Source organism: Typopeltis vanoorti, chromosome 20 (genome assembly GCF_054136105.1).
Source record: "Typopeltis vanoorti isolate ZY-2024b chromosome 20, IOZ_Tvanoo_1.0, whole genome shotgun sequence".
NCBI classification, from domain to species: Eukaryota; Metazoa; Arthropoda; class Arachnida; order Uropygi; family Thelyphonidae; genus Typopeltis; species Typopeltis vanoorti.
This window is the reverse complement of record NC_143568.1, coordinates 63,269,657-63,286,869: the sequence shown is the minus strand read 5'-3', so window position 1 is coordinate 63,286,869 and position 17,213 is coordinate 63,269,657. Positions and strand designations below refer to the sequence as shown.

The following is a 17,213-nucleotide window of genomic DNA, read 5'->3' as shown; positions in this document are numbered from 1 at the left end:
CTTAACAAGCTGCATTTACATAACCAATTTTGACTTACTTCAAAATAATGCTTACTGTAAATTTCAGCCCAATTGGATAAAGAGAAAAATAAAAAATTGAGGGACAAGTACTTCCTCTGCAATTACTTCTGCAAAATGGAAGGAAGGACTAAGAACAATATTGCAAATGTTTCTACAAGTCATAGTGTTCCTTTTGACTATTGTCAGTTATATTGCTAAAAACTCCAATCTTCCCATCTTTTTACATACAATTTAAGTGTAGCACAACCTCAAGGTGAGAGACAAAAGTAAAATGTCACAGACATATTTATACATCACGTCATTCATCCAATTTCAGTAATTGATTTCCAGACTGTTTTTTCTATTTCATCTCAAGATTGTGATATCTTATTAAAAAAATAATTGGCTGCATTTTCGAAGTGACATTTTGGCTGACATTACTGTTTTAGTTGTTGAGCATGTACATTCCCCTCTGAAATTAGAGCACATCATAAAAACAACAATCGACTTATTAAGATGTTGGCAGTAAAGTAGCTGCATCTAAAATGCAGCCAACTCCCTGTTTCTTTACTACTTGGTCATTTTTTTACATATCAGATAACCTATGAATGACAATTTCTCACCATCCATTCACTGTACACTATATATAGGCATGTAGGCATTCAAATTTTTGCTGCCTTAAATTTTATTGTAGGTAAAGTTTCAGTCACATTTGATTATCAGAATAGGCATGAGTAATTTTCCCTCATTTTCCTCTGAATCTCTTAAGATGTGTGGAAGCCAGACATCTGCATAAGTTAATTCCAAATTCATGTTTTTCTTTGTATTTATTCATCTCCTGTGCTGATCCTTTGGAAATAAAAGACCTTCCTAAGTATTTCTTCAATGTACTGTCTTGCCATTGTTCTTATCTAATTTTTTTTTTTTTTTCTAGTCTTCTATCCATCCACAGTATTGGAATATTGAGGTTGACAAACCTTTTGTGCTATTATCTCAAAGTGCTGTGCTTGAGATTTTTTCATAGGGTGAAAAATAATCCTCTGTACCTTATACAGCATGTTTACCAATAACAAAATTGCATTTTGCCAACTATTACTGTGCAATTCAACATTTCATTTACAGATGGAGGAACTTGCCAAATTCTAATAATCCACAGAGTAGATAATTTTGCTGCTATGTTGCATTTCCATATTACTGGACATCAAAAGCAGAAAATGCAATAATGTTTTTGGCCTGGTGAATTCGAGCTTCCAGATATTGGGTAACAGAAATTCAGGCAGGAACTTAGTAGAACTCCCTGTGTGACAGCATGGTGGCATGGCATAAACAATGTTGAAACTGCTTTGTTGAGGAAGAAGTAACTAGTGGATTTAGCTGTCATGTAGACCCATGAAGTCCATTCATCAGGCCAGTTGTATATTCCATTGTTTAATGTACATGATGCTATTCACACAATTGCAGCTTCACAGTTACAAGATAAGTTTAGAAGTTAAAAGCAAATGAGAAATCTAGCTGGATATGGTTGCACTAGCAATACTGCATGTAGGCAATTTCTCTCTGATAAAATAATAATAATAATTCATAAGCAACAATTTTACTAGTCTGTTTTTTTTTTTAATTTTCAAAATATATTAATTTGTTACTGAAGATAATTCCATCATATATATTTAGTGATTTAGTTTCATATGTAGAGGGATATGCCACCGTTCCTTTATATCTAGTGATTTAGTCAAAATTGAAATCATTTCTTTATTTTTGCAGAAAATCAGTGTTTTTGTTCCTTTTCATATTTTAATTAAGTACTAACTACTTAAGCACAACAATAGTTAACTTTGTATGCACCTCTACAATTAAGTCATGTTTCCAAGAGAAGACCTTTGTTTTTCTTTAAGCATATTGGTTTTTCCTAAACTAGCAGCAGTTCCAGATCATCATGCATCCTCATTAGATGCAAAGAAATCATCATCAAATTCCTGACATTTACCCTCAAGGGGTGTATAGGATATGATAGTACTACATGAAAAATTTACAGCATTACTAGCTTCCTATCTACAATTTTCCTCCAAGTCAATCTGTTACCTGTCAAGGTGCCAGCATTGTTAGATTTTATATTTCTATCTTCTAAGGCACTTTTTATCATATCATTCCACCTATATCTTGGTCATCATCTTGGTCTTTTTCCTTCCAACCTGGCAGAGAACACTTGTTTTGCTAATCTTTCCATTCTCTGTTCAAGTGACCAATACCACCTGAGATTAGCTCTGCTAACACATTCCTGAATGCTAACAATGTCAAGTTCTTTCCTAATATCCTCATTTTTAATATGATATTGCCATTGATGCCATCTGTTCACGCCCCCTAATCTTTCTCAGGACTCTCATATCTGCGGTCTCTAGTCTTTCATCAAGTGTTTTACTTCTAATCCAGCTCTCAGATCCATAAGTTAAAATTGGTTTGAACATTGTCTTGTGTACAGCTAATTTAGTGTTTTGACTAATTTCTCTCTTATTCCATATAAATTTATTCAGTTGAACTTCCTACCATACTAAATTTGTTGATTCTGGTGTCTTTTTCCATATTTAATTTACCATCTTCACTACAAATCGTGCCTAAGTAGTTGAAATATTTACTTGTTCTATAGGTTCTCCATTCACAATCCAGTTGATATTTTCAGTGCTTCTGCCTATTTTCATTGTATTTGTCTTGTTATTGCTGACCTTCATATCATGTCTGTTACAACAGTTATTCAATTTAGTCTGGGAATCCTGCAGACTTGTAGCAGATTTATTTAGAAGTATAACATCATCTGCATAAAGTAAAGAGCTGACATTAACATCTCCAATTTTGATATCAGGTTTAATACCACTTTCCTTCATAATGTGATCCATATATAATATTATTATTATTGCATGACACCTCCAGGGAGTTCAATGACTCATCGAGGGGGAGCATTTAGTCCCCCACTCAGTTCACCAACTACAACAAACTGCAACTGCAATCATCATCTATAACAATGCCATCTACCGCCCACCACCACTGATATTTTGACAGACAATCGCAAACATATATGCTCACGGCGGGATTCGAACCCGCAGCCTTTTTGGCTGGAGAGCAGATATGCTAACCACTCGGCCAACCAAGTCAGCAATATAGATAATGAATAACAGCAGGATGACGTGCATCCTTGTCTGATGCCAGATTTAACATTAAACCATCTTCCTGTACTTAAATAAATCAATCTATTACTTGTGAGTACACCAATATTGTCATATTTAACATTTCGTGCTTCTAAAGCATTTCTGACTGATCAAATCAATACACCTAGATGCTGGTCTTCCTCTGGATCTCTTTCCTCTTATCTTGGCATAAAACACCTGATTGATGCTAACCTTTCTTCACCCATTCTATTAAAGTGAGCATACCACCTTAGATTCTCTGCTGACACATTCTGAATGTTAATAATGTCAAGTTCCTTCCTAATATATTCATTTTTTAATATGATTCTGCAATTTATGTCCAGAGTGGAGATCAATGGCCTTTCCATACTGGATCACTCCCCTAATTTCTCTCAGAACCCTCATTTCTGTGGACTCTAGTCTTTAATTAAGTGCTTTATTACTAACCAAACTCTCAGATTCATAACTTAAAACTGGTTTAAACACTATCTCATATACTGCTAGTTTGGTGTTTTGGCTAATTTCTATCTTATTCCATATAAATTTATTCAGCTGACGACCCACCATACCAGCTTTGCTTATTCTGTTGTTTATTTCCATATTTAATCTACCATCTTCACAAAAAAACTGTGCCTAAATAGCTGAAATATTTTACTTGTTCTATAGGATCTCCATTCAGAATGCAGCTGAAGATTTCTGTGCTCCTGCCTATTTTGGTCTTTTTAACGCTGATTTTCATGCCCAATTTGTTACAAAAAAAAAAAAATTAATAATAATGTAAAATGAAATTTGGTTGCAGGTGTTATTCAGTTAAGTTAGTGAATCCTGGAGACTTGTACTGCATGTGTTTAGGAGTACAACATCATCTGCATAAAACAAAGAGCTAAGTTTGACATCTCCAATGTGATCCATATAGATGAAGAATAAGAGTAGAGATAATGTGCATCCCTGTCTTATCCCTGATTTTACATCAAACCATCTTCCTGTATTTCCTTATTCTAAATGCTGACTGACATCTTAATTATAGACTATGTATTGCTCTGTATAATGTTCCATTCACCACATATACTTGTAGTGTTTTGAAAAGCTTTTCTCTGGACACCTTGTCATATTCCCATAATTTCTCAACTATTTGTCTTAAAGTGAAAATCTGATCTTGACAACCTTTATTTTGCCTGTTCTTTGTTTTTAACCCAGCTTGTTCTCCCTTCCAATCTTTCTCACCTCTTTTCAAGTATGCTTGTATAAATCTTACCTGGAACATTTAGTAGAGAAATTCCTCTGTAATTCTTACATTCAGTTTTATTCTCTTTTTTTATAGATGGTACTATGAGAACTCTACTCCAATCACTGGGAATCTTCTGAAAAAGCCTTTGAATTATGCAGTGTAGCCACTGTAAAACTTTTATACCTCCATACTTAAGCGTTTCTTGTCGAATAACATCTACTCCAGCTACATTTCCACATTTCAAGTTTTTGACGGCTTTTTCTACCTCAAGTATTGATATGTATTCCTCTTGAAAAATTTCTACTATGGTTCTCTCACTGCTTGGTTCATTTAACAGTCTTTCAAAGTAATTACTCCAGATATCCAGGAAATACTTATCTTCAGTTTTTAAGTCACCTTTATGATCTTTGACTCCTTTTACAGTATTCTGTCCTCCATTTCTAAGCTTCTTCAGTAGCCTCCCGAATATTTTGCCACCTTCCTGATAGTTATATTCTATATTCTAACAAAGTCTTCCCATGACTTTTGCTTAGCTACTTTTACACACAGCTTAGCTCTCTTACATTTTTCTCTGTATTCTTTTAGGGCATCTGCTTATTTGATAGTAACTTTTGGTATGCTTTCTTCTTTTTTCTTGTGTCTTCTCTCCATGTGAACTTGTGCATATCTTTATGTTGAAACATAGTGTTAGTAATGACTAGTCCATGTCCTGAGCAGAAGTCCAGTAAATGCTTATTATTATCTTTGCCCTTTTCTCCAAATTTCCCAAAATGCTTCTGTACACCTGGTGGGATTCATTTCCTACTCTGCTGTTTAGATCTCCAATAAGGACTACCTTTTACATTTTCTTTTGTCATCTGCTGCTAATGACCCAAAAAAAATCCTTCACTTCTTCTTAGATGAACCTTCTGTGGGACCATAGGCACAAATAAATTTCATTGTCTATGTCCCCATTTTGAAGTTTGCTGACATAACTCTACTTGAAACTGCCTTCCAATCAAGAAATTTATCTTCATGATTGGTGTTGATTTCTATCACTACTCCTTCCTTTCCTTGATTATTATTGCCTGAAAATAACACCTTATACTTATTCTTTAGTACAATCTACCTGTTTTGGTCTTCTTTGTCTCAGCAATGCCAATTATGTCCATGTGGTACTGTTCCTATTCGTCTGCAAATTCGATTTCCCTTCCATTAATACTCATTATATCGATGGTTCCTATCTTCAGTTCTTCTGATGTTGTGTTTATTGGGAAAAAAAATTCCTTTTCTTTTGATTTTAACACCAATAAATGATTTGAAAGAAGAAAACATCAACATCTTCCAAACAACAAAAAATAGGCCTTTTCATACCTATTAAATAATTCATAGTCATGAAAGCAGACTAACTAACTAAATCATAGTTTAGCTAGCAAGTATATAATTATCTGCATATTCGTTGATAGACAAAATAAAGTAAATTTAGAAAAGAAAAAGTGCAAAGAACTCTTATATTTAAATTTTTTCGCACTTAATTATTGTAATTAAATATTAATTATTGTAATTGTAATCCATAATTATTGGTTACAATAATTATGGATTCTATTGAATACTTAGGCCTCACATAGTTTGCAGTCTGAAAATGATTTAGCTGTCATTAAGAAATTCAGCTGGAACATCAAAATGGCAACTGTTTTCCTTTGTCATACACAACAGATTTTTAACAAAATATTTGTAGACTCATATATTTAAATAAAGTGCAAAATAACAAAAAGCATAGCTTCCTCCAAACCTTTCCATAACACATCTCCAGAAGTAGGTGATATAGGTTAATGGATCATCTGTAGATCTAGAGTGGAATCAATACTGGTGGTTATTGATTAACTGATAGGCTTCCATGTAGTGACAAAGCTGACTTTATGACATTTTTCGTTATTTTAAAGAGGACAGCTCCAGTGAGAGATTTTTTTCTCTCTTTTGGAATGGGTTGAATATATGCTTGTTTCTATGCTTTAAGAGTGTAAAGACAATATGGGATGGATGTTAATTCCAAATTAAAACTTAAATTTAGATAGGAATATCCCATCAGTCCCAGAAGGCTTTTTGGTGAGACCAGATGAGGTATATAGTGTACTTTTCTAATATTGATTTTGCTTAATAATGATGATGACTTTGATGATTTTTCTTGGCCACCTGTGCAGGATTTGGAGGTCCAAATCTAAATGTAAGCAAACTTCTGCAGTTAGTCCTCACTTTGAAATCAAATCCAGATTTGGGTTTGTTGATTGTTGTTTTGTATTTGTTGCAGGATTCAGTGGAGGCTGAGAATACAGCTGAGAGTTGTTGTCATAAGCTACTTACACAGCATAAAATTCAGCATACTTACAGTATGCTGAATTTTTGTCCATGTAGTGTGTGTGTGTGTGTGTGTGTTAATTTTCAACTGAGAGTTTTTAACTGCGTTGACACTATTAACTTAACCTTTTCTTTTCTTCCAATGATTGATTTTGGTGAATAGTCTGTTTAGAAGTAGGGATATGCAGTGAGTATAAATAGGAACTTGGTTATGCTATCCAAAAATATGCATTTATATGCATATTTTTTAAATATGCATATATTTAAACGTGAGTATACTTTTTAAAATTAATTTTTAACTTTAACACAGTTTTTATTTCTTATAAAATCGAAGTATTTTATTTCAGAAAAAAATAAAACAGCAGCAGTTGTTGTTTCACCTGCAAGCATTGCTTCATGATCCTTCAGAAGATTCTAATGTTACTGTTGAGGTATTGGACTACTTCTTGAGAAGATTAAGCTCACAGCAGATCAGTGCTAGGTTGCTGGCAGCAAAGGTATTCATTGTAAAGTTGAGGGGTGGGGGGAATGTTACCTACCTTTTTTGGTTATAGATTATATTATATTCATCTCATCTTGCATTTACGTATAAATTAATGGTGAAATAAATTGGTCTCTCATTAAACTAACTTTACTTGATAAATAATACTTGTCAAGAAATTATATTCCTGTTGCATGCAGCATATCTTCATGACTAAGCTATTTGTATATAGAGGCTGGTGTCTTCATATCAATGGCCTCAGTATCCCATAATGCAAAACACACTTTCTTTCAGAAATGCATAATGCTTTGCATTAAAGGGTCACCATACAGACTGGTTTTAACCTTTATTGAGGCATCATTAGCCAGACCCATGAAGATACCAAAGTTGAATTAATGCAGAAGTCATATATAAGTAGCAAAAAGTCTAATAACTCTTTTCAAAAAAGTATATTCTTTTGTAATCCTTTATCTAAGTGTAAGCAAACAAAGTTTATTCATGAAATATCTTAATAACTATATATATTCTGCTTTTATGTATATTCTGTAACTTTACTTGGATAGGGAGATTTATCATGTCTCCTTAGTCTGCTGTCTGGAAACTGTGTTTGCTCTAGGGATTTGTCAGTTTTTGTTGGAATATGGGATGTTGTTTGTATTCTTTTAAGTATTTTGAATAATAACATAAAGATTTGCTTATTTGACTGCTTCATTGCTAATCACATAAGAACTCACAAAATATTTAATATACAAAAATTTTGGTCTTGAAATATGCTTTTATGTACTTTATTTTTATATACTTCGATGCATGCCATTTCTCTGCAAACTCTGAAGTAAACATAAAACAGCAAAAAAAAAGGGGTACATCAAAGTTTTCTACAGGTATTGAGAAATAAAAAATTTGGTAACGGGGTGCTTAGGGGATCAAAGCTGGATAACTGGGAAGACATCTATGTATCCTTTTAAGAATGCAGAGAATTGACTAGGGCTTCTGATTTACTGTCAAATCCTCACCTTCTCATGGTACATCCCATTAGTAGGTATCTATCTTGATACTAAACAAATGAAAATGGCTTCAGTTTGGGACTTAGCCTGACCAAATTGTATTCTTATTTACTTAAACCAAAATAACATGGTGGTACAACATGATAGAATTTCATGCCAACTTGTATTGTATTGTATTGTCCAGTTAAAAAAGGCCATTGTTATTTTCATCAGGGAACTTATGTGAACAGCAGAAAATCAGCTACTGAAACAAATCCCAACTCAACATCAGCAGAGTTCAAGACTACTAACATCAGCATAAGAAACATCAATGGAAATGAAATGTAAATAGCAGTAGGAATGGATAAGCATTAGATAAACAAAGAAGACAAAAACAGGTGAGATTTTTTTGAGTAACAAATGCATAATATTCAGTATCAGGGAAAAAGAGCAGCAACAAAACTAAATATGAGAAATATCTTGAATGACAAGCAATATCAAGTAGAGTGATGTGGGTAGATATCAGAATGGATAACTGGACATTAAGACTTTTGTGCCTGTGGTCCCAGAGAAGTATCCACTGAAGAAGTGTAGGAATATTTTTTGGAGCATTAGTGGATGCAGCTGACACAAAGAAAAAAGTCAGTCCTTGTCGGTGATCTAAACAGCTGAGTAGGAAATTATTACTGGACTTATAGAAACACCTTGTGAAAATTTGGAGAAAAGAGCACAGCCAATATGGTAAGAACTTGTTGGATTTCTGTTCAGGACATGGACTTGTTATTACTAACACGATGTAACATCATAAGGATGTGCAAAAATTCAAATGGAGAGAATATGCAAGAAATAAGAAAAATCTCATTGACTATGTTATTATTGATAGTGATATCTCCATATTGGTTCAGGATATGAATATATAGGGGATTTGAAATCACAAGTGATCACCATTTAGTTTTGAGCAGAATAAAATCGAATATCATACTGAAAAGAAAAACTTGTAAGAAAGTTTTAAAAAATTAATCAGAGTTGAGCATCTTTTAGGGATGAACTGTAAATTTAAAAGTGAAAAATTTTCCAAACAAGAGTCAAAACATTGATTGATTCAGCCAGAAAAGCATGTGACAAGGTTGCTTGCAAGGATAGAAAAAAAAAAAAAAAAAATCAGAACTCCAGGTTCCTTGAACTGTCAAGGAAAAAGAAGAAAGCATATCAAAAGTTACTGGCAAGTAAGTCTCCTTGTGTTCTGAAAGAATACAGAGAAAATTGTAAGAAAGCAAAGCACTGTAAAACTAGCTAAAGAAAGTCATAGGAAGACTTTGGTAAGAAAATATCAAGAAAGTTGTAAAATATTCTGAAGAATATTGAAAAAAAAAAAAAAAGGCTTCGAAATGGAGGAGAGTAAAAAAAAAAGGAATTGGGGATAATAAATGTGATAAAAACCAAAGATAAAGTAACTTTGTCTGATGTAAAGAATCTTGGTAGTTGTGTTTGGCCTCCAGTAGATTTCTGATCTTTCTTTAGGCCTGAAGTAGAGGGAATGTTTTTATTGCTGTCTTTCTTATTCACAGCCACAGATGAAAATGCTGCAAATGTCTTTTTAAATTTGATGCTCTTGTAGGTGCATTTTTATCAGAACTACAAAAACTACTAATTTTTGCATCACATGCTTTATTACATTCATCATCTTCTATAATACGTTGTTACACCCTGATAACTTAAGAATGTGAAAATTTCAGTTATCATGATGTAACAAGAGAAGAATTAAAAACCCTGTATAGATAACTAAGTAAGCAAGCTTGTTCCCAAGCAGATATCGTTAAGAGCCTTTGAAAGTAACCAATACAAAAAATTAAAAGAAAGAAAAATATGCTTGCATCCAAGTGAAAAATATAGCTGAAATTGTTTGTTGAACTAAATAAAATAAAAAGAAGGAAATTTTATTACAGTTGTGATATAATAAAATAAGATTAAGTAAAGCAAAGAAGATTAGTCATAGGATTTTGTATGTGAGAGGCTAATATAAAATAAGAGATTAAAGATTCGAGTTAATTCGTAAAAAATTTTGGAAAGGGGATTAATTTAGTATAGCTGACATAGAGGTTAGCTTAAACAAAAACCAAAGCTCAAGGTCATAATTCCCGAATTGAGACTTCGTCACGTGTCAGTTGCATGCACACGGACTGCATGATGTTTTGGCAGAAAAGCGCCACTCTAATTGGTCAGTGAAATCGACTCCAGTAAGGGGTGGGGGGGAAGAAAAGAAATTGAAGGTGCCGGTAGGAGTCATCATATAAAAGGGTTAGGAATCCCCCCCCCTCCCCCAAGAGGGCTTTTTTCCTCGGTGTTTTCTTCACGAGTCTTCGTATAGGTCTCACGTGGTTTTCCTGAGTGACAGGTTAGGAGTTTTCTCCATCCGACACAACAAGGAAACAAAGTGTGCGGGATTTCGATTCTGTGTTCCTATTGTAGGAAATGAGGGATGCCATTTAGTTAAAAAGAAAGAAGATAATGTCAGTGTGTTTCATCATCCAGTGATCATAATGAGAGAAAGAAAATTCTATAAAGACGTCAGTGCCCACGTGGTGAATTATACAGCCATAGAATAGATGATCCTATGTATGTCCTTGATTGAAGAATGTAAGGTAAAGATTGCGAAAGCCCATCTTAGTGCCAAAAGAACTTAGGAGTGATAAGTTATAGAAGAGTTTGTCCTAGGAAGGTAAAATATCGGAAAAAGCTAGAGACCAGTGTAGAAGACCCAAGTCAAAAGGTACTGTAAAATCTCGTGTCAATTCAAATCATATGTAACTGTAGTCATTGTTCAATTACTGAACAGTTGAAAGAATTAATGAGAATTATACTAGGACTTTAGTACATGTTAAACTAGAATAAAAATGAGCTTGTACTATTAATTAATACGTATTCATGTGCCTAGAGATTTATGCATGTACATTGTATTTTAATTAAGAGAGTTTTAAGGGTCAAAAGTGTGTATTAGCTCAGCGAAAGGATAATTTTAATCCATATTGTCTTAGTGAGAGAATTAGAGTAACTGATTATATATGTCCTAGAAAATACAGAATTATAGCGTGATCAGACCAGTAAAGGGTTAGACAAAGAATCAACTAGTTCTAGGATTATACATGTTTGTATGTATAGAATCTGTTATGGCGATATGATCACAATTCTCATGTAGTATCTTAACCTAATACTTGTGTTTAACTAGTGAAAATTTATATATTATATATTCTTAATATTGAATTTAGTTTTATTTGATAAAGAATGAATTGTACCATGTTTAAGAGTTCAATAAACTTTTGTTCATTGAAAATACAGTTGTCTGAGATTGCCGCTCAATGCACCACTTGTAACAACGTACGAACCTAATCACGCGGGGGGGGGTTTGTTAAGTCATGAGATAAAGGTCACGACTGCATATTAGTTTCACATTCAGACATATATTGGTAATTGCTCCTTGTTTTTGAATTTTATATCTTAAACTAAATGTCCTGAAAGGTGCAATATAAAATAAATATTTAGGGACACTAAGGGGAGAAGAAGCTTGAATATTTGTATTTGGGTGATATCTCATATATAGATAAGATTTGGATATAACTAGATTTGGACAAATAGAGTTTCACATGTAAGGATAGTTGAAAGCCTAATAATCGTAAATTGGGACACAACAACATTGACACACACAATATTTTCCATCTGTTGTTATTGTAAAGTGTTCAAAAACAGAGGACTTTTTTTTTGTTGACACTTTTTTTGCCTTTATTTATTTATTTTTTTTTTTTCATGGGGTGCCACTTTCACTAATTTTATATATAAATTATCATAAAATGTTTTATTTTCAAATTTGCAAAGAACTTGAAATTAAAATATAACTTGAAAAAAAAATAAGTTAATCAAATTATCTGTGAAATTGGAGATTTTAACATGTTGTTTATATTACAATCTAAATTCATTAGGAGTCAGTACATTTTTACCGACTCCAGTAAACCAAGAATTGCTTCTGACTCCGACTCCACAACTCTGATTGCAGTAACAGAATACCACAAAATCTAAATATTTAATATATTGAAGCTTTGCATACATTATTCCAGATATTGATTAAGCTTTAAATGAAAGCTGAAGCTACGTAGATTTGCAGAAAATTATAAACACTTTTAAGTTTTATCCAGAAAGAGGTAGAAAGCTTTGTACGATATAGTGCAGTTTTCCCCCCCATATCTGATTTTGTAAAATGATCAAAGTTTGTAAGAGATAATTTCCTTCCATTCAGGTTGACACATTTGGTGATGACACATGCACTGTATTTAGAACAGTTTTGGGCTGTATGTGGTAAACCAATCATAGCATGAATGGAATGAATGCTGATAAAGAATGTAAAATTTCATTCATATATTTTGCTGAAGTCCACCTGACCAATTTTTAATGGAGATGAATTGGCATGGCATGCATTCTAACGAAATTATCTAAAAGTCTTAAAAAGTTTCATCAAGAAGTTACAAAAATACAGTTCAATATAATATATTTCCCAAAAGAATCCAATTCTGAAAATTTACATGCAGCATTTTCTTTGATTTTTTTTTCTCATTAAAATGTAAGCAAGAGTGGCATAGATTTGTAGAAAACTGAAAATGTCCCAATTGTTTATTTTCCATCCTGGTCTGACAAGTGAACCATTTCAACCATGATAAATTAAAGATGCCAAGAAATTATATTCTTGGTTTAATCCTTTATCCAAGTGTAAGCAAACAAAGTTTGTGCCCGAAGTATTTTCAGGAGAGGGCAACTCACATATAGAAGTTAATGACTTCACATCACTTGCCATAGTATCCCATAATGCAAAACACATATCCTTACGGACATGTATAATGCTATGCATTATGGGAAGGGTCACTACCCAGACCAGTTTCAATCTTTATTGAGGTCTCATCAGTGGGAGCCAGATCCAGGGGTGAAACCAAGGATGCAGGACATTTATGACTCAAAGGGTGAAGCTTTACACTTTTTATATTCCCTGTTGTCTCTTTCAGAAGCAGTGATGGGAGAGGTTTGTGAGCTATTTTAGCTTGCCCTGAATGGGCAGAGGTGGTTATGTGTAGTCGTTGGGTGTTATGATGGCTTTTGGTCTTTTGTGTTTCCAGTGGTCATTACCGTTGTAGTTTCTGGCTTGCTGTATTAATTGGTTTGGATGGGTAAACACCATCATGAAGTATTTTTCTCCTAGGGAGTGTAGTAGTGAGGAGATATGGGGTTAAACGGCCTGTGGTTCCTGACGAACCACAGGGCGTTCAAGATCATCCGTAGCCACTTGTTTTGTAGTCTCTGTAGCTTGAGGATATTTGTATTGGAGGTATGGCTCCAGGCAGGGGAGGCGTATGTAATTGTGGGACGGATCACTGTCTTGTAGAGTAGAATTTTGTTTCTTGTGTTTAGTTTGCTATGTCTATTGATCAAGGGGTACAGCTGGGCGATGACTTTCGATGTTTTGGTGTGTGTATTCTTGATGTGGCTGTTGAAGCATAATCTTTTGTCAAGGAGTATTCCAAGGTATTTAGTTTCGGTTTTCCAGGGAATTTTTGTGTTGAATAGGGTGAACGTCTCCTTTGGGGGGATGCTCGTCTTCTTGTGAAGAGTATAGTTGTGCTTTTCAGGGGGTTTACTTGTAGTCGCCCATCTGCAAACCATTTTTCTAGATTCCGGATGGTGTCTTGTAGTTTTTTGGTTATGAAATGCAGTTGGCGGGATCTGGCTAGTATTGTCGTGCCGTCTGCATAGAGGGCAATGGTGGATGTGACAGGATTTTGAGGGATGTCTGCCATGTAGATGTTGAACAGAATTGGGGCCAGCAGTGATTCTTGAGGAACTCCGGCCAGGATTTGTCATTGGGTTGAGACTGTATCATTTATTTTAACTTGCATCTTCCTGTTTGTGAGGTATGACTTGATGAGGTGTATCATGTTTAGTGGAAGGTTTGAGATGATGAGTTTGTAAATCAGACCCTGGTGCCAGATCTTGTCAAAGTCTTTTGAGATGTCTAGGAAGACGGCTACAGTATGCTGGTTCCAGTTTAATCCTGTGGTAATGTGTTCTACCAGCCTGTGGATCTGTTGGGTGGTGCTGTGGTTTTGACGGAAGCCAAATTGTTCTTGCGGAATAATGTTTAGTTTGTTGACATGTTCTTGGAGTCTCATGAGGATAATTTTCTCTGCTAAAGGTTGAAGTAATGCAGAAGTCATATTTCGATATAAGAGTAGTCAAAAGGTGTCACATCTTATTATTAAAATACTCTGGATTAGAGATAATTGTTAGAAGCTTTTCCACTTGGTTATATTATAAATTAAAGATGTCGAGAAATTATATTCTTTGTTTAATTACACTTGCTTACACTTTTTTTTCTTCTTTTTTTGCTTACACTTGGATAAAGGATTAAACTTGGCATCTTTAATTTATAATATAACCAAAAAAGTGGAAACATTTCCAACATTTCAACTATGAGACTGTATGTTTAAATCTAACTGTTGATATGGATGCCTGTCTTCAGGTGGAAGATGAAATCATTCCCTATTGTGAGACCCCAACTTTGCTTATTAAAGGTCGAAGTCTTTTAATAAGCAGAATGGTGGTCTCAAGTAAGGCAGTGTTCTGGATGATTATCTAATTCTTAGCCAAACTTATAGTTTTAATGCACAAATGGCATAAAATCATTTGTAGGTAGGATGCATTTCTTTAAGAACCAACTGTTGAAACTTACAAACTTCGCAATGCATAACCTACAGCATTGTAAATAACATTTTAGAGATATCAATATAACAACATACTGATTTTTTCCTCACAAAATTTCATTTAGTGAAGAAGACACATCAGCATTCAGAACATTTTTGTGTTACCCTTGAACTTATATAAAAGTGTTTAGAGTGATATAATTATATTTTAGGCTTTATGTAAAACAATCAAACAAAATTAAAAAAAACACAGATAATATTTCATCTTGATAATTGATAGACTATAATATTACAATCTCTGCCACTTCAGCAGCTCTCTTTTCACCTGTATACTTTTCACATGGTATTAACTGATACTGTTTAGAATTATGGCTGAAGCAGTGTAATATGTCCATTAAAATAAGGATTATTCTTAGCTGGTGTACCTGTTTGACATGATAGGGAAAAAAGGTAAATTTTCTGGTCACATATTTATAATCTCAAATTAACAGAATTGGAATGTGTACATTTAAAAAATATCTATCAAGATTCTTTACATCAGACAAAGTTACAGTAACAATGATGCCAGAAAAGTTTAAAAACCACATCGTTGAAATGGTAGTGAATAATAGTGTACCTCTATCCTTTTTTTTCACAACCAGCCTTTTAAGGTTTAAATGGAGAAATGACTAGAAATTATTTGAAAATGCCAGATGTAAGAATGAAGAACTTCAAAAAAGTCTGAAGGGACATTTTGTCTTTATTAAAATGGATGCATGCACACGTCACAGAGTTGATTGTTTTGCTATTAATGTTAAAACAATACATTCTCTGTCCAAAAAGAAACCAAACTTTTCAAAAATAGAAGAAACTGGTGGTGCCACTTGTTGTATCTTTTTGTTGTTGAAAGCGGCAACCTCCGTTAGTGTTGTGTCGACTGTTTATGACATTTGTTTCATTAGAAGCCGAGTTATAGTGCCAAGAGTGACAGTGTGTTTTGACAGACGGTCAGAAAATGAGTTTTAAACAGAGAGCTGTGATTGACTTTTGTGTTAAACTTGATAAAAGTTTTACCGAATTGCATTAAATGCTTCAAAAAGCATACGGTGATAAATGCTTATCCCGTACTTAAGTTTACGAGTGGTTTAAGTGATTTCAAAGTGGTCGTGAGATGCTTGAGGACAACAAAAAGCTGCGCCATCCAAAAACTGGACCGAGCAAAGTTAACAAAATTTTTGGATGTTAACAAAGTTAACATCCAAAAATTGCATGATTTCATCAAAGAAAACCCGAAATCATCCATGAGATTGATTAAAGATGAATTGGGGATTCCAAAATCAACTGTGCACAACATTTTGACCGAGAGTTTGGGCCTTCATAAATTGAATTCGCGATTTGTTCCCCACAAGTCGACACCGACGACCAAAAAATGTATCGAATTGAACACTGCAAGGGCCTCATTAAAGCCATGCGTAAGGACTCAAACTTCCTTGAAATGATCGTTACTGGTGACGAAACCTGGTGTTTTGAGTATGAGCCCAAAACAAATCGCCAGAGTACTGAGTGGAGACCACCAGAAGAGGAGCATCCGAAAAAAAGTCGCTTGGAGAAGTCAAAAGTAAAGACAATGCCGATTTGTTTCTATGATTCCAAGGGCATTATCCACAAAGAATTCGTTCCACCTAGCCAAACAGTCAATGTCACCTAGTCAATGGTGAGTTTTATCTTGAAGTTTTGAAGCGATTGATAGCGAGAATTCGTTGCATACAGCATGAATATCGTGATTCAGGCAGCTGGTCAATTTTGCGCGATAATGCACCATCTCATCGTTCAAACATTGTGAGACAGTTTTTGAGCAAAAAAACAAGTTTGTGTGTTGGATCACTTGCCATATTCACCTGATTTAGCACCCTGTGACTTCTTTTGATAGACAATATCGAAAGAATACAGTATTTGCCAAACACTGTATCGAAGCTGAGGAAGAGTATATTGATTGAAATAAATGATTGGAATAATTATAATTGGCCTATGTTTTAGTTTCTATCAAAAGTTTGGTTTCTTTTTGGACAGAGGGTGTAAAATGATAACTCAGACACTGGGAGTACAGGACACCCAGGCACATCGCAACAGCGAATATCTTCAAATTTAGTGGAAGATGTTTTAGAAGAATCTTAAATTAAAAAGGACAAGTTCTATTATTTTAACACATAATGCTTCAAATATGTTAACCACAATTGAAAAAATTAATAAATTTGATGAAGAAATCAAAGAAATATTAGAAGGTGAAGATGCCAT

General features: G+C 34.0%; 1 protein-coding gene across 4 annotated transcripts in view; it reads left to right on the top strand.

Moving 5' to 3' along the window:
* IntS1 (integrator complex subunit 1) overlaps positions 1–17,213 on the top strand; it is a 664,867-nt gene that overhangs the window by 278,025 nt on the left and 369,629 nt on the right. For all 4 annotated transcript variants that reach the window (XM_090410538.1, XM_090410537.1, XM_090410536.1 and 1 more), the window contains exon 24: positions 7,086–7,235. In XM_090410538.1, the coding sequence (XP_090266664.1) occupies positions 7,086–7,235 (150 nt within the window). The remainder of the gene's footprint in view (positions 1–7,085; positions 7,236–17,213) is intronic.